Source organism: Sinocyclocheilus grahami, unplaced genomic scaffold (genome assembly GCF_001515645.1).
Source record: "Sinocyclocheilus grahami isolate Dianchi unplaced genomic scaffold, SAMN03320097.WGS_v1.1 scaffold285.1, whole genome shotgun sequence".
In the NCBI taxonomy this organism is placed as follows: Eukaryota; Metazoa; Chordata; class Actinopteri; order Cypriniformes; family Cyprinidae; genus Sinocyclocheilus; species Sinocyclocheilus grahami.
This window is the reverse complement of record NW_015505464.1, coordinates 229,558-247,749: the sequence shown is the minus strand read 5'-3', so window position 1 is coordinate 247,749 and position 18,192 is coordinate 229,558. Positions and strand designations below refer to the sequence as shown.

The following is an 18,192-nucleotide window of genomic DNA, read 5'->3' as shown; positions in this document are numbered from 1 at the left end:
ACTGTGTTCGGAAACAAAATGACGTGTATACGGAACCCCTTAAAGGGAATAAATACGAGATGGGAGGAAAATATATATTTCAATATTTTCTTTCTTAATAAATCTGCAAAAATGTCAACAATTCTGTGTTTTTCTGTCAATATGGGGTGCTGTGTGTACATTAATGAGGAAAAAAATTTAATTAAATGATTTTAGCAAATGGCTGCAATATAACAGAGTGAAAAATTTAAGGGGGTCTGAATACTTTCCGTACCCACTGTATATTTCGGGAATCAGGGAGCCGCTATTATACCTGGCATTGAAACTCAGTTTCACTTTCTCTTTCGAGATTCGCGATCACACATACTCGGTTTATGGAGTGGCAGTACTACTTACCACACATTTTACAAGATTAGATGTTTGTCAGTGGTGCTGAGGATCTGCAAATCATTCGCCATCGTCCTCACTCATCTCTCCTTACTCTGTTCCGTACCCACTGTATATTTCGGGAATCAGGGAGCCGCTATTATACCTGGCATTGAAACTCAGTTTCACTTTCTCTTTCGAGATTCGCGATCACACATACTCGGTTTATGGAGTGGCAGTACTACTTACCACACATTTTACAAGATTAGATGTTTGTCAGTGGTGCTGAGGATCTGCAAATCATTCGCCATCGTCCTCACTCATCTCTCCTTACTCTGTTTATGTGGTAAGTGAAATTTTATGTACTGTAATGTAACAGGCAACGGTTACACCGTGTCTACACCGCAACAGCTAAAGTCTGTCTACACTGGGCGCGTCAAAGCGACCGTTGAAAATCATTTGAAATTTGTGTCAGCACGTCATAAAAGAACGCGGCGGCAGTATTTTGTCGCGCCGCACCACTCACGTCCGGTGTAGACGCGGTGTTTGGAATAGTTATTTGTTTTCCGTGCCTTATAAGGAGTGACGCTTCGGGCACACCCCCTAACTCCAACGCCAATCCCCCCCTCCGATGATGCCATCATCCATTGCGATGTTTCACTGCAGACATTGTCCGATGCCAATTTTGTTGACGTCGCCCAACCCTAGTCTATATAATTCCCAAAACTGTCCAATTAAACTTGTACACACACTGGTTTTGCAGCCTATGTAGGACTGGCTCATGTCTATGTGATTTTTTTTAAAATTCAATAATGACATTTACTACCAAATGGACAGGTCACCAAACTGACAACACTTAGAGGTTGAATGAGTTTGCCGAATTGGTGGGAAATGGCTTTAACTACGATCCCTTACAAGACAAAGCAATTAACGTTTAAGATGGAGGCTGTAAACACTGCACCATTTCCCGATGCAATTTCCCTGTAATGCCTCAATTTGATATGTAAATTAATTACGTTTCTGTGGATCTCCTCAAATGAACCTATTTCTGGTCTTCGATTCAAGTCAATGAAAAAACTTGACCCAGGTTACCAAACCCTTTGCCCAGCTGGCAGTTTAGATGGTGAAGAGCAACAGGAGCAAGTCTGTACTCAAAAAAATCAAGATGTGAAGAACTTACAAAACACTTACAAAACAGCCTCGGCAATCTCAATGGAGAACGTACTTCAGTATAAACGGTTTTCATCCACAGAGCCACATGTTGACCCCACACGCAAGCCATGCTTTAGAGGAAAAGCTTGTTAGGAGCCACATCCAAATCGATGTGTTAGGCTATATGCCATCTGATGAGTGAAGGGATTTGTCCTGATAAAGTAAGGGCAAAGTCACACAGGGACAGACGGACTGAAATACTGATAGGGAGGTGGGCTATGGGAAAAAAACGCACTTTTCTACGACAGCTTTCATCATGAGTTTACAGAACGAAAAGCAAGAAGGGCCTAAATGCAGGTTAATATGCTCAAACAAGTCTATATAAACTGTATTTGTAAGAGCGTGTGTGTCCTCTCCTTCCAGAGCTATCAAATTTAGTAGTAGGCCTATGTTGCGAGATGAATGGGGAATACTGCCTCAGGTGTAGGCCTGTCGCAATAATCAATATATCGACTTATCGCGCAATATATGTAGCCTACATGACCTCAATAATTTTTGGTGACGCAATAGTATCGTTTTTGATCTGTATATTAATATATTGTTTAGGGATCTGTGCCTTTGTGCATACGGACATCTGACTGCTAAGTAGTGATTGTGTTTTTCAGATACAGTATTTTTCAATAGTGTGCACCCTTAATTTACAAAGAAAAAAGGTCAGAGAAAAATCTGTAGATGGAAAAATCTCCATACAAGTTCTTTGTGCCGTTTTCTTTTTTTCTACTTGTTACTTTGCACTTTTTGTTAGAAAATATTTACTATTTATTTAAGTATCTAATATTTTGATACTTAATTTCCATGATCTAGCCTAAATATTCTTAAAAATTAAAAGTTTGTTGTCATTTGGAAGTGTGTAAGCCTTCTTGCATTATTATGCGTTTACATTATGATTATATATTCAGTGGCATAAAATGGTCTTTAAAATGACAATAATATCGCTTATCGCAATTATTTCTGGTGCAATATATCGCACAACAAAAAGTTGTTATTGTGACAGGCCTACTCAGGTGGTCTTCGAAAAGACTAACTAGCTTGTGTCCATCCCAGTTTGATTTATGTCAGCTACAAGAAATTAATGGCAACTACAATCCTGTCTAGGATGATCTCGCAGAATACACATCTGAAAGTTGTTTATGTTATACGAAGTACAGTATATTGTGTCCATTTGAGGCAACATGGTAAAATTTGAGTTTGAGGCTTGATGTAGATCTAAAGTTTAAAAGTTAAGAGAACGAGCCATGCAAGACCTTGCAAAATACCTAATATTACAAGTAAATCACTGGCTATCTCTTTAAATGGAATGAGTTTTCAATACAAATGCTTTTTGGCGGCAAAAAAAGCCCCCTTTAAAATAACCCCACAGTACGTTTACAGTCGTTGCAATATTTCGTACAATGAAGTTAGTTAGTCTATTCAGAGCCCCGTGTCACTCTGCCACGGACACCAAAAGATATCCAAAAACAGAGCTTGTCACACATTATAAAGAAATAATGTGGCCAAAAAAACAAAAAGAAACTAGAGAGGGTTGATTCATTCATGCTCAAGAGCACAAAAAAGCATGTAAAATTTAAAATGATTCTGGAAAGGGAGATAAAAGAGTCACTATTTTAAGGGACAGGTGGCTCCTGCATTTCAACAAAGTACTGTGCATCAAAAAAAGATGTCTCAAAAGAGACAATCTCCTATCATGCATCTCTTTTTCCCCACCTCAAAGCAGCCTAAATCCAAGATTCATCTACAATCCAAATGATGACACCCATTTTTGGTTCTGAAAAATTACCAAAGCATCAATCCTAACGAACACGGTGACAATAATATGCATGTTTAAACCATTCCTAAAGGTGACAACGTCTAAGGATGCAGTATAAAGGCTGATCGAGATGGCAACATGCACAAGAAGAGCAGAAGTGTGTCCATTTTGAACCGGCATTGCTACTTCAGCACCACAGCAGAAGCCTTGCAGAAAACGCTATGGAGATGAGGGGTGTAGGCATAGCCAGATTTATCCACACACTGGGTAAATGGGCCACATCCAAATGTATTACAGAAGTGGATTGTAATAAGAATCAGCCATATATTTCCCTCCAAGCATCACGATTGTGCACGTATGAACATTATAAGGAAAATTGTAACGTCACCCTATATATTAAGATAATTGGAATGAAGTCGCGCTTTTATACACAAAAATTACCTAGCACGGTCATATGTTTTGTTAAACGGTAAATACGTTAACCAATGCGTTAAAAAACAACCAGATATCTGTCAAATTTCGATAGCTTTCAGGCATTCTGTGCACAAGATTTGCATCCCATGCAACACCGCAGTTTTGCATTAATGTAATTGTGGCCGAGCTGATGCTCTGGGATTTTTTTTTATCGCTCTCTCTCTTTTTTTTTTAAACAGCCATTACATGACGACTGGGTGTCTAAAACAAACGTGATGGGCTAACCTGACTCATCAATCTGAGTAATGAAAAGCGATAATCGAAAGATGCGAAGAAAGAAATTGAAGGTCTCGCAATCGAACATGTTCATGGGTGCATGGCTGCAAACGCGAGTCATGCAATGGATTTGACTGATGCTCACTTTGTACATATCGCACAGAATTAGCCGTTTAATACTCGAAATGGTTGAAAAGAGATCGGGGAACATATATTGCATGGTTTTAATCATTGCAAATCACATCCACTGACAAGCAAGCAGCCTGGCTGCCATGAGTTGAGCCGCTGCTCTCTGGATGGCACAGGAGGATAACGTTTAAATACCTGCTCGTGGTCTTTTGCATCTGACCCAGTTTACATGAAGTAACAAACCTAATATGTCCCCACTCCCTCCCCAAAGCCCTGGCCTGTGCGTCAGGCATCTTTGGGAACACGATGTCTTGCGAGGAATAAGGAGGGAACAGGCTGAGAGCATCCGCGTAAAACAGACGATAGTAAGTTAGCGTTTTAGTGTGTTAAGAAACCAACTGTAGTCTTACCTCAGCTTCGTGTCCAGCTTCCCGAAGCAGCCATTACCAGTAGTCCCCCTCTACCGTCCGAACCTCCGCCACACAGGTAACGTTACCGGGGCGGACCGAAAAACCGGCTAAACGACCCCCTCCCCGCCACCCCTTCGGACGGGTTTCTGCAATCGTCTCCCGAAAAAAAGACGAAACGCGCAGGCTATCGTCTTGACGTCGCTCTACAATCCCTCTTCAGCACATTTGTCTTTCTTTTCACAGTCCCCCAAAAGCACAAATGAGCGCGGCAGGAGCATCTTCAAACCCCCAGCGCGGCCAACCGTCGATCCGGTGAGCAGCGGCACATGCAACCGTGACAACCGCCTCTCGGTGCTCCGCGTTAGTCCGCCTCGACTTGGGAAAGAAATCGTTGGTAGTAGCGGTGGCGGTGGTGGTGGTGTGTGAGTCTCGGCGGCTAGCGCTCAGGCTAACCGTGATTACATCGCCCAGCAGCGGCAGTGTAGTAGCGCGTCGCTCGCGGTGGTTTGCAGCAGCAGCGAGGGGTGAGAAGACTGATTAAATAAAAAAAAAGGAAAAAGAAAGAAAAACGGATTAACTAAACCGGGGTTTCTTCGTCGCACCGCTACAATTAGCGATGTGCATTCACCAGGGACCCCCCCTCACTGCCGTTAATCTCGGATCTGCTCCGCGGCTGCTTGTCGCTCAGAGAGGGTCTGCACGGTAAAGCGCGTCCCCGCTACAAAGCGCGCTCGCCTCGGTGTGTGTGCAGTGTTCACAAAATGGCCGCCTAAACAAACCCTACAACGGGCTGCGCCCAGCGGCTGCTAGCGCGATTTGCTTCGGCATTTGCCTGTGCAGGGGAGGAAAACGATGCTTTTACGGGAAAGATGATTTAGAAAACGCGCGCTGGAGTGCCTTTTGGCCCGTTTCAAGCTATTAGAAAGTGATAGGTTGAAGCCCAGGCAAACGAACAATGCCGAGGCTGTGGAGATGTGAAGCAGATTACTCACAGAGCTCATCTGCGACCATAAATGGTTATGACTAAGAAAACTTTTTATCTTAATTTAGCTCAACGTTTATATTTCAACACAACCGATGTGGGACAAGACAATGATGCGATGAAGTACTTGGGAAGTTTTTCCAAAAATGTTGTTTTCGTAGGTTATTACGTTAACAAGTTACATTTCCCCCCGGCCCCCGCTTAAAAACAGTTTAAGACCGTTTGCTGGTTTCAATGGTTTTTAGAGATGTTTGGGGCTTTTTCAACTGGGCAGACCAGCTTGGTAAGAGGAAAACAGTTTAAACCAGCTAACACCAACAAACCAGTTTAAGCTATTATTTTTCTGCTGAAAAGTGCCCATGTGTCTCATTAACTTGAATATATATATCTTTTTAAATACTTTGAATGATACTAATGTCTCAATATTTTGGGCTTTACAAAGCACAACCCATAAAACACGTGCTAAAGAATATTACACCACCGCAAATATATTGTATATATAATTTATTTCTTGCATGAAACCACTTGTCTTTTTTTGCGATACACTTCAATTTGGTTAGTTATTTTATAGTGCTCAAATTCAAGTCACTAATGACACTACAGTTGATAAAAAACGAAAGCATAAAAAAAATATATATATATGTATGTGTGTGTGTGTATATATGTTGCATAGAGTCAAGTCTTCAGAATAATGGGGTAACGTTACTTCTTCAAGAAAGTTTTATCGAGGGGGTTGTGCAGTGGATGTGAACTGATTAAGTTAACCGAGGTCTTTATGTACACCCTCTTTCATCATCATTACATGAATTCCGCATTGTTCCAGGCCGAGGACACCATTTAAAACAGTCTGAATGTGTCATGTGCCAATGGGATAAAAAGACAAGGTCACAAATGTGACCAACTCCCCCACGCAAGACATTCACACCAAACATATTTATAACCTTTTAAGCGCATTGTAGGCTTTAACATTCACACATATGTAAGATTTTTGTGGGGACGTTAAGACTGAAATAAATTCTGTCAAGAATTGACCCCTACGTCCACTCTCTCTATTCATTCTTCATGTGTGAGACCTACCGTAGTTTATGACAAAACGAAAAAGTATATATTTAAATTGGATATAAATGAATTGGGCCGCCAGGACAACCTAGGTTACTAAAATAAAATGTAAACATGCAGGAAGTTCGTCATCAAATTCAAGGTGAAAGTTCATACCTTTACCTCTGGCAAAGATCGACTCCATCTAGTGGTGTACAAAACACTGCAGTTCAACAGCGTCGAGGACCAAAAACAACCTTCTCAGGTCAAGTATACTGTACTGTTAAAACGGTCAGTAAATATGTTATTTTTTAAGAAATGAATACTTATATTGAGCAAGGATGCGTTCAACTGATCTTAATTAACATTCTATTCATTAAAGAATCCTGAAAAAAAGATTGCCGTTTCAAACATAAAAATATTAAGCAGAAAACCTGTTTTCATCACTGGTAATAATAAGAAACATTTCTTGAGGGCCAAATCACTCTATTAGAATGATTTCTGAGGATCATGTGACACTGAAGACTGGAGTAATGATGCTGAAAATTCAGCTTTGCATCACAGGAATAAATTACACTTTAAAATATATAAGAATAGAAGACAGTTATACACAATTTTACTGTTTCACTGTATCTGTTGATAAAAAACGCATCCTTGGTGAGCATATGAGACTTCTTTCAAACACAATAAAAATCTTACCAACTCTAAACTTTTGAACAGTTCTGTAGAGAGACAGAGCTGGGACCCCCTATATGCATAGTGCAGAAAATTGTAAGGTTACATTTTAAGCCTGGGCACTAATAACATGCAAATGTGTCATATTAATGTATTGACATACTTGTTTATGGTGCTTACATGGCTTTACTGTAGAGGTTGTTAAGTGATAAAATCATCCAGGCATAAATCAGCAGAAGTCAGGTTGACGTTAACGTTGTAACAGTTTTTCACTGCAGAAGAGAAATTAATTGAGGTAGGTTTTGTACCAGAAAGAATACAAAGCAACATTTTGTACTGCTTTACTAAAACGTTTCAACATACTCAGTAACGATTCTTCAGTGTTTTATTAGCTGTCACTACATGCACGAAAATTTTATTTTAAAATTGCATTTATTCAATAAGCTAGAATACATTTTTTTCTGTGGAATATTATTCTATGAAGAGTTACCATGTGTCTTCTCCAGTTCCACACACCAGTTACCCTGATCATGGTAGCTCCTAAGCACTTTAACACCCGTCACACCACAACAACACATCTCCTCCAGCTCTCCCTGCTGGAAGACATGATAATAGCGGTGAAATACAGGGCCCTGACTCGTGTTCTCCAAGGGGCCGTTTGTGCTTCCACTCCCCGCTCCCTTGTTCTTATCCACATTACATTTTAAGTGCCATGGCACCAGGAGATCTTGGGAAAGGAAAGCTGTGCGGTTAGTATGGATGTGGATTCTGGGCTGTGTCACATTCTGCTCCTCTGTGCATTTCATGTCTGAACTCATTTTCCTATCATGCTCCTCCTGTTGGTTGAACATGTTTTCTTCTGTTTTAAGCTCATCGCTTCTCTCCACACTAGCTCCAGTTGTTCCTTCTTTCAGATATTTTGATTTCTGGTTGTTGTATTCCTGCTCCATGGCCCAAACGTAGATCAGAGCTCTTCCTCCCACCTTTAATAACCGAACCAGCTCTCTGACAGCAGCCTGTCTTCTCTCCTAAGAACACATGCACTTTGTTCAGCATCATGTACAGATTTGCATATTACTTTTTTTTGCAGTTATGTATTTAAAAGATGTTTTGATCCAAAGTGATTTATATTGCATTTAAGATGTACATTTAGTCAATTCACGCATTCCATGGACATTGGAACAATGATCTTGGCATTGCTAGCACCATGCACAACTCTTTGAGATAGAAGAATGGAGGAATCACATTTTTTTAGAATAAAAGGCTCATGTACTATGAAAATATTTAGGAGAAAAAACTATTTATTGAAAATAAACTGCAAAAACACCTCATTCACAACTTAAAGACATCAGACAAATAAATAACTGTCATGTGGAGGTAATAAGAAAGCCAAAGAGATATTACTATTCTTAAACACCAGAAAAACTAAAGATTACATTATCAAAGTAAATTGTATTAAAGTTTGTTAAACACACACTACTGTTTAAAAGTTTGGGGATTTTTTGTGTTTTTGAAAGAATTTGCATTTATTTGATAAAAATATTACAATTTAAAATAACCCTTTTCTATTTTAATACATTTTAAAATGTTAAATCTATTTCTGTGATGGCAAAGCTGAATTTTTAGCAGCCATTATTCCAATCTTCAGTGTCACGTGATCTTTCAGAAATCATTTTCTGATTTGCTGCTCAAGAAACATTTCTTATAATTATCAATGTTGAAAACAATTGCGAAGATTAATGTTTTTGTGGAAACCATGATACATTGTTTTTTCCCCCCAAAAAAGTTCAAAAGAACAGAATTTATTTGAAATTGAAATCTTTTGTAACAGATGTATTTACTGTCACATTTGATCAATTTAATGCTGAATCCTTGCTGAAAAAAGTATGAATTTATTAAAAAAAAAAACTTTTGAGCTATAGCCTTTGGACCAGAAAGCCAAACTTTATGTTAGTGGACCAAAGAACTGCTGCTCAATGTACAAATAAAGGGCTTATTTCTCTCACAGCATCAAAAAAGGCATGTTTCACAAAGTAGGTGGAAAATGGTTGTGAAAACCAAATTATGACAGTTCTTGGACAAATAAAATTATTACAGTGCAGGTGGACTTCAGAGGAAGTTCAAATGTGACCCTGGACCACAAAACCAGTCATAAAGGTCAATTTTTTTAAATTGAGATTTATACATAATCTGAATAGAATAAATAAGAAGCAGAATAAATAAGCTGTCCATTGATGTATGGTTTGTTAGGATAGGACAATATTTGGCCGAGATGCAAAAGGTGCAAAAAAAAATAAAAATCTAAATATTGAGAAAATCTCCTTTAAAGTTGTCCAAATGAAGTCCTTAGCAATGCATATTACCAATCAAAAATTAAGTTTTGATATATTTATGTTAGGAAATGTACAAAATATCTTCATGGAACATGATCTTTACTTAATATCCTAATGATTTTTGGCATAAAATAAAAATTGATAATTTTGACCCATACAATGTATTTTTGTCTATTGCTACAAATATACCCGTGCTACTTAAAGCAGCAGTTCGTAACTTTTGGCACTCTAGCGGTTAATAAACAGAACCGAGTGCGTTGATGATGAATCACGGAGGTACTGGGCTACTCCACAGCGGCACCTACCCGAACCACTCTAAAATAGTCAGAATATAAACACTTATTATAGGTGTACCGTAGTGATTCATGGTGTACTCGCTTATTATATACATTTTGTAAATTTTGAACACAAAAGAAGTTATGCACTGCAGCTTTAAGATTAGTTTTGTGGTCTAGGGTCACAAATAATACTAAAATATTTTTTTCCCCCTTAATTACATAGTATGCTCACCTGTGTTGAGAAATGATGTATGACTGCAATAGAGATGCAGGCATCACAGCTGCCACTGCGCAGGGGGACAGACAGCGCATCTGACACAAATGCCTCATAACCCCGCTCAACGCAGATCTGCACTAGATTAGCACTGTGGTCGCAGCCCACCTACAAATGGACAGACAATAAGGGTTACATCTGAGTTCTCCCATTAGTGAAAGAGTTAAAGTAATGGAAATCATCATAATTGTAACTAATAACCATGACATGTCCGACCAAGTCCATCTTACTTCCTGGTAAACTCTGCTGTGGTATACTGTATTACTTACTGATATAACTTCAGGGTTGATCCCCAGGTATTTGCCATTGCCGCATCCGATGTCTGCCAGAATACTTCCAGGCGGCAGCGACAGTAGGAAATCTTGCACATGGGGCCACGGTGAGTGTCGTGTGCTGCTGAAGTGGGAGGAAATGTCTTCATAGACCTGATGAACATACTGCTCCTCCAAACGACACGCATCGCCTTCAGCAACAGGCACAGTAGGTGGAGAAGACAGCAGCTGACTATCACACACAGACGGATAGGCTACAACAGGAAATAAAATGATTCTTGTCATGAATGCACATGATTTTTATATCTACAAAAATACACAAATGCACAGTGACCTTCATATATGTGACCCAGGACCACAAAACCAGTCACTTGGGTATATTTGTAGCAATAGCCAAAAAAAAAAAAACTTGTCAAAATTATCGATTTTTCTTTTATGCCAAAAATCATTAGGATATTAAAGGGGTCATATGATGCTGCTAAAAAGAACATTATTTGGTGTAATGAAATGTGCTTACGCGGTTTAAGGTTAAAAAAACACATTATTTTCCACATACTGTACATTATTGTTTCTCCTCTATGCCCCGCCTTTTTGAAACGCGTCAATTTTTACAAAGCTCATCGTTCTGAAAAAGCGAGGTGTGCTGTGATTGGCCAGCTATCCAGTGCGTTGTGATTGGCCGAATACCTCAAGCGTGAGACGGAAATGTTACGCCCCTCACATACTGTTGATGCCGTGTCCCGGCCGGAGCGACGAGACAAAAACATTAAAACCCATTATAAATGAGGCATTTGTTGCATCCAGTGGGGACATAATTACTGATTATAATGACTTACTGTATACGGTCTTTTTATGCGTTGCGTTGCATTGCATCGTGCCGCGTAAACATAAAACCCTGTCTGCATTTGTGATCAGAGAAATGACAAACAACAAGTGCTACTCTACACTGCCCAAAACTCGCGTTTGAATCATCAGTGGCAAATGATAAAAGAAAACGTACTTACGTGAGTCAGAACTGCCGGCATTTTAGTCTAACGTTACTCTCCCAGGATCAGTAAACAGTCCTCCATAAAATGTGCCGGCGATTCTCAGCACTAAGTTGAAGTATTCCCTCAGCGACCAGCACGGATCAGCTCCAGGCATGACGAAGCGGATATCGTCTTCTTTTGGAAGACCAAACAAAGTAGTTTCGCTTTCGCAACAAAAAAACACAGCGGCCTAGCGTGAGCGAAAGCCCCGGCTTAGCGTGAGCTGAAGCTGGGCAAGAGTGAGCTGAGGCGGCGGGTCGAGAATGGCGGTCCCGGCGAAGGAGCGGTGAAAACGGTGAAAGCCGATCCAGCGATCCACAGCACTAAGTTGATGTATTTCCTCAGCGACCAGCACGGATCAGCTCTAGGCATGACGAAGCGGATATCGTCTTCTTTTGGAAGACCAAACAAAGTAGTTTCGCTTCCACAACGAAACACACAGCGTCTTCAGGATATGGCAGCGGCAGCAACAATAATACAGCGAGAATAAAAGTTACGCCTTCTTTCTTTGCGTGAACATTTGGGCGGCGTTATGCAAATCTTCCCACATAGTGAGGTAGATATGTGGGGGTGTGTTCGAAAGAGCCGTTTTAGGTAGGTGTGGCTGACTCTTAAATTTTATAAAGAATATCTCTTTGGATTTGAGACTTTAGTCTTTGCAACTTTACAGTTCTTCTTTATGCACCAAGAGCTTGTAACACTCCAAAGAGAAAGGAAAAATTTGAATCGCATCATGTGACCCCTTTAAGTAACGATCATGTTCCATGAAGATATTTTGTAAATGTCTTACGGTAAATATATCAAAACTTAATTTTTGATTAGTAATATGCATTGCTAAGAACTTCATTTGGACAACTTTAAAGGCGATTTTCTCTGTATTAAGATTTTTTTTGCACCCTCAGATTCCAGATTTTCAAATAGTTGGATCTCGGCCAAATATGGTCGTATACTAACAAATTATACATCAATGGAAAGCTTATTTATTCAGCTTTCAGATTATGTATAAATGTCAATAAATAATAAAAAGAAAGAGCCTTATGTTTTGTCTAGGGTCACATGTGATTTATATGTTTGTGCACTACTATGCAAAGTTTGGGGTTGGTATGATTTTTTTTAAATATGTTTAAAAAAAAGTCTCTAATGAGATTCTATATATTTGATCAGAAATAATGTAAAAACAGTAATACTGTGAAATGTAATTACAACTTAAAATAACTGTGAACTGTAATGGTAAAGCAGAATTTTCAGCAGCCATCACTTCAGTCTTCAGTGTCACATGATCCACTCAGAAATCATTCCAGTATGCTTATTTGTTGCTCATGAAACAATTCTTATTATCATCAATGTTAAAAACACTTGTGCTGCTTAATATATTTGTATAAACTGTGATATATTTTTCTCAGGATCCTTAAATGGATAGTTCACCCAAAAATGAGAATTCTGTCATTAATTACTCACCCTCATGTCATTCCAAACCCGTAAGACCTTCATTCATCTTCGGAACACAAATTAAGATATTTTTTTATTAAATCTGAGAGCTTTCTGACCCTGCATAGACAGCAAGGGAACTACCAGGTTCAAGGCCGAAAGGTAACTTCGATAAAATAGTCCATGTGACATCAGTGGTTCAACCGTAATTTTATGAAGCTACAAGAATACTTTTTGTGTGCAAAGTATTTATATATAAAGATTTTATTCAACAATTTCTTCTCTTCCAGGTCAGTTTCCACCACCATTCATGAGAGTACCACAACGCATGCGTGTGCATTCCTCAGCTTGCAATCACACGTGTTGTGGTACTCTCATGAATGCGCAGCAGAGAGTGACACAGATGAGAAGAATTGTTGAATAAAGTCGTTATTTTTTGTTTTCTTGTTGCACAAAAAGTAATCTTGTTGCTTCATAAAATTACGGTTGAACCACTGAAAATGGACTATTTTAATGATGTCCTTACCTTTCTGGGCCTTGAACCTGGTAGTTGTGTTGCTGTCTATGGGAGGGTCAGAGAGCTCTTGGATTTCATCAAAATTATCTTAATTTGTGTTCCGAAGATGAAGGTTTTACGGATTTGGAACGACATGAGGTTGAGTAATTAATGACAGAATTTGAATTTTTGGGTGAACTATCCCTTTAAAAATAACAGCAATTATTTAAAATAGAAATAAAATACAAACTTTGCTACTGTCACTTTTAATGCTTCCTTGTTGAATAAAAGTACTAACTAAAAAAATCTTTCTCAGCCCAAACTCTTAAATGGTACTGTACTTAGAAATGAAAAATATTTGCTTGCCTAAGCAAATACTTCACATACTCACCACAGTTGCAGGGTATATGTCTGATTTTGCGGAACGTCAGAGATGTCCTGGTACCACGACGTTTCAGGGTCAGATTACTCAAGTCAGAAGTCATGACCCCTGACCCTTCAACCTCCGACACTGGTACCACATCAAATTTCCGAGGTGTTATGCTGACATGAAACATACACAAAACATGTTCATCTCTCCCTAGAACAAAGGATTTATAATATAATATAACATACTTTTGTACATATTGAATGATAATATTCATTAAATATTTATAATGATGAAACACAAAATCAAGCAAAAATCCAAAGAACATAAAGGTGTTTAGTGTTTGGTTGTCTGCACATATATTTTATTTAATGTATATGTACAAAAAGATAATCCAGTTTCTCACCCGTGAGTCCACAGATAACGGCTCTCTCCTTTCATCACTAGCAGACTCCGCTCTGGCAGCACCACAGCGACAGAACGTCCGTCAGGATGTTTAAAGTCCATTACTGTCTATAGGAAAATAGCACAATGTTTATATTTATCCATATAAGTAAATCATGAGGTTCATTTTCCATCTCTATCTTTGTTTTGACCAAGGAAAATCAGATAATCAATAATGTTGCAGCACCATAACCAATCAATAAGGCTACAAACAGGTCTGGTGTAACAGAACACCTTGAGCCACTAATGTGTTTCATACAAACGTATGAAAAATGTAAACAGAAACATATCCTTACAAACATATTCCCAAAAAGAAACATATTCCTGATAATCCATAATTACTGACATTTTAGCTCTTCATTTATTCATACCTTTGCTCCGAGACTCAAGGAAAGGATGGGATCCTCAAAAGCAGAGTGAGTGTCCACATGAGGGGGAATCCCTGTACCAGACAATAACATTTAGTCCTATAAGCAGACATAAATCTCCTCTCAGCTGCACAAATACATGATGTACTACCTTGTCCACTTTGGTATTGGTTTACAGTGAGTTGGTCTGGAAGGACACTTATGTGGCCATCAGCCAAACATCTTTGTAATAAAGCATCACATTCCGCCGGCAGGCCTGAAATGACAGGTGTCTATTCAATTTTAGAATTAATTAGACATATAATACTTAGATTAGGTGTAAATATATACACTACCATTCACATATTTGGAGAAAATGAATACTTTTATTAAGCAATGATGCATTATATTGATCAAAAAGAAACAGTAAAGACATTTAACCCTTTAACTGTCAACCCCCATTTTTTTAAATAGGCATGCAGGTGCACTATCCAAATTTAAATTGTTTTAATTTATGAACACTTTGGAATACAGACATAAGGTTGTCTGTATAAGGTTGTCTTTTTAAAGAAGAAAATCATCAAATTATCGCAAAAGTGGATTTTTTTCCCCAAAAAATTTAAGTATCAAAAAGTTATAGTAGTTTACATTTACTGTAAAGAAAATGCACTATATTAGGTTTTACGGCGCGCATCTGAAGTGTCTCTGAAGGAAATAATGCATTATTTATCGGCTTTAAGATATCGGCCAAATTTTCTTATCAGGCCGATACCGATAACAGAAAAAATGAGCCGATATGGGCCGATGCCGATATGGTGGCCGATATATCGTGCATCTCTAATTACAATCTCAAAATAACCACCAAATATGGAATCCTGAGACTTAGACCTTTCCAATGATATGTTTTGTGTCAAGATTATAAAAAGTTTTGATTTTAAAAGACCGTAATTCATTTTGTAATATGACACTGCCCACTAAGGGGGAGGAGACCGCCAAAAGATTTTAAAGTACCATTTCCATGGTAACGCAATGTCTGATTTCGAAATGGTTTTCACAGGATGAATCTTGGGCTTCTAAGCTTTCAAATGATATATGATTTATGATTATTACTAAAAGATTTGATAGAGAAAAAAGACAACAACAAAAAAGAGCACCAAACGTCCCACAGGTGGGACGGTGACAGTTAAGGGGTTAAATCTTAAAAATATTATTTTAAATAAATGCAGGGTTTTGTTTTACTTTTTCTTAATCAAAGAATCCTGAAAAAAAATGTATCATGTTTCCCACTAAAATATTAAGCAGCACAAATGTTTTCAACATTGACAATAATAAAACAAAAAAATCAAGACTAGAGTAAATGGAGGCTAAAAATTCAGACATTACATGAATAAATCATATTTTAAAACATTAAAATAGATGTTGTTTTACATGTTATATTTTACAATATTACTGTTTTTCCTGTGTTTTTGTTAAGTAATAAGTGGGTATTAGAGACTTCTTTAAAAACATTTCAAAAACACTCACACATAGACATACATATCATCATAAAAAAAAGTAATGCAAAAAATGAAAAATAATTTTCATACTTACCACCTGCTAAGGGCTTGTCTTTGTCAATGTTATTATTATCGTACCGAAACTCATACCCATAATGCTTCACTCTTCTGTGTTTTAAAGCTTTCTGCACTGCAACACAAAAATAAACATTATTATTATTACTATTACATAAGTTTATAGGTTTGCCTTCAGCTAATTAATATAAGTCTGCTATATATGAATATGTGACAAACAGGATTAAACAATGTAATGGATTTTTTAATTTTCTGATTTATAATAATTCTAACTGAGGCTGTCAAGTATCTCTTACCTGTGACATCAGCAGTATGTGGCGTCCAATCAACAGCCTGTAGCAGCTGCAGCTCCTCCTCTGGAGACACAAAACCCTCCAACACTGACAGACCAGGAGGCAAAGCACAGGACACACTCCGGTCACTGTCCACTGACAAACAAAGTTGAGATCCATTAGAAACACTTTGTTTTCAGGCTCATTGAACAGGATTATAAACATGACTCACGTGACACACCTTTCTCAACATAGCTGAAATAAAGCGTCACACTTTGATCGTGACACTGCAGTGCTCGTCCATTGAGGAGTGTATATGCATTCTGGCCTGCTTCAGTTGAAGAATATGTTACAAACGCATATGGTTTCGCTGGAGGGGTGAGGAGAGACTCGACAGTACCTCCCTCTTTAAGAACCTCCAGCAGGGACTCTCTGCTCACTCCATTCCCCAAACCTCCATTAGACACCACCAGATGCTACATAACAGACAATCATGAACATACACATCACTGACTGCTTTTATGAGCCATTTATGCAAAGCAATGAACTGCATGTTTCACCATTTGAAAGAATGGGGCATTTAAACATTTGGCAAACTTCCCCAAGAGACTTGCTACTGTGTGAGATATGCAGAAACATGCAACTTTTATCCATTATTAATTCACAGTTACTGATAGTGGAACTGGAAAAAACACAAATCATTTATATCTTTCATAACTGTGTTTACCGTCAATTTTATAGCATTCATTCACAAAAGAGTATGTAGATTCAGTAGTATCTTATATATTTATAGACTGTAATAAACGTATTTAGTATTCAGATACACAAACATGATGACATAGATAAACAGCAGTACTGGCTATTCAAACTCAACTATGTAATTTGATCGATCCATATTCTACTGACAATTCATCGAAAGAAGCTTCTTAAGTACCTTGGTGGGATGTGACGCTGTGCTTATGCCCTCGTGTTTCAATAATGTGTGACTGGCTTTAATCTGCCTTCGAAACAGTTTTTTCTCCTCTTTAGTTCTTCTGACACTTCTTGTGCTGTCCATGCTGCTATCCATTGTGCAACCGCGTATTTGGCCCCCTCGCGCAAGATCTTCATACTTGGTTCCTAGAAGCGAAGGTTCCTGTTGTTTCTCCTGCATTTTAGTTCGGTTGTTTCTATTCTGCGGCCACGATTTCTACACATACAAACACGTATCTTTTAAAAAGAACGTGAAAGAAAATTAATGTCTTTCTTTACGTTGCAAGACGTGAGGAATAATTTGGTAATTTTGATATGACAGCAAGGATAGCAATATCCAAAGTGACATTTGCTTTTACTAAATGTTCAGAGACTACATCAAACCATATCTACCATTTCATTTTCACAGGTCTTTTAAAAATCTCAATGCAGCATTATCAGTGTGCAGACAATTATTTAAGGCCTTTGATCAACGTGATGCAGATAAAGCTTGATTTCAGATTTGGCCATCAACAGACAATATTAACGTGCATGAGAATTATTATATTCTGTTCCAGATCATGATTAACTTCCTATATATATATATATATTTCAAACTTAATTTTTAAGCAATGAACTGAACAAACTTATTGATTTTGAATATCCATTTACAAAATTGTTCAAATTTTAAATTGCCTGCTTGTGATCACAAATGAAGCACCTGAACCTTTAATTCAGATTACTAACAATTTCCCTAGCAAAGACATGCCTCACACAGTGCCTTGCAAGGAAACAGGAATCTAACTCATCAGAAACTAGTTTGGAGTATCTACTTGTTTCAGAAGGGGGTTCTGGGTACTTGTCAGATGATCAGGCTGAGAAAACCAGAAAAACAGCAAACAA

The 18,192-nt window shown here is 38.2% G+C and overlaps 2 protein-coding genes across 5 annotated transcripts in view; both read right to left on the bottom strand.

Annotated features, from left to right (window-relative positions):
* The window catches only part of LOC107600491 (dual specificity tyrosine-phosphorylation-regulated kinase 1B-like), a 50,885-nt gene extending 45,639 nt beyond the window's left edge, over positions 1-5,246 (bottom strand). Inside the window, exon 1 of the mRNA XM_016292405.1 lies at positions 4,534-5,246. The gene's annotated coding sequence lies outside the window, so the exon portion shown is untranslated. The remainder of the gene's footprint in view (positions 1-4,533) is intronic.
* A 2,135-nt stretch (positions 5,247-7,381) lies between these two features.
* On the bottom strand, positions 7,382-17,505 carry alkbh8 (alkB homolog 8, tRNA methyltransferase). 4 transcript variants are annotated; one of them, XM_016292402.1, is made up of 12 exons: positions 17,273-17,505; positions 16,580-16,814; positions 16,363-16,494; positions 16,086-16,181; positions 14,668-14,772; positions 14,520-14,590; positions 14,111-14,217; positions 13,729-13,880; positions 10,383-10,639; positions 10,072-10,221; positions 8,111-8,256; positions 7,382-8,050 (listed from the first exon to the last, which is right to left on the bottom strand). In XM_016292402.1, the coding sequence occupies exons 1-12, from the start codon at positions 17,489-17,491 to the stop codon at positions 7,705-7,707; spliced, it is 2,016 nt and encodes a 671-aa protein (XP_016147888.1). In that variant the 5' UTR covers positions 17,492-17,505; the 3' UTR covers positions 7,382-7,704. The 4 variants fall into 4 exon arrangements, with proteins under 4 accessions (XP_016147888.1, XP_016147885.1, XP_016147884.1 ...); XM_016292399.1 differs by having other exon boundaries at positions 7,382-8,256; positions 16,363-16,446; positions 16,571-16,814; XM_016292398.1 differs by having other exon boundaries at positions 7,382-8,256.
* Positions 17,506-18,192: the final 687 nt, after the last annotated feature.

Excerpts from the sequence above, each read along its gene's own strand:
- alkbh8 (XM_016292398.1), bottom strand. The coding sequence starts at position 17,491 with ATGCAGGAGAAACAACAGGAACCTTCGCTTCTAGGAACCAAGTATGAA. Across the intron at positions 16,815-17,272 it reads CAGCGTCACATCCCACCAAG|CATCTGGTGGTGTCTAATGG; the intron begins GTACTTAAGAAG and ends TCTGTTATGTAG. Across the intron at positions 8,257-10,071 it reads TACATCATTTCTCAACACAG|GAGAGAAGACAGGCTGCTGT; the intron begins GTGAGCATACTA and ends ATGTGTTCTTAG.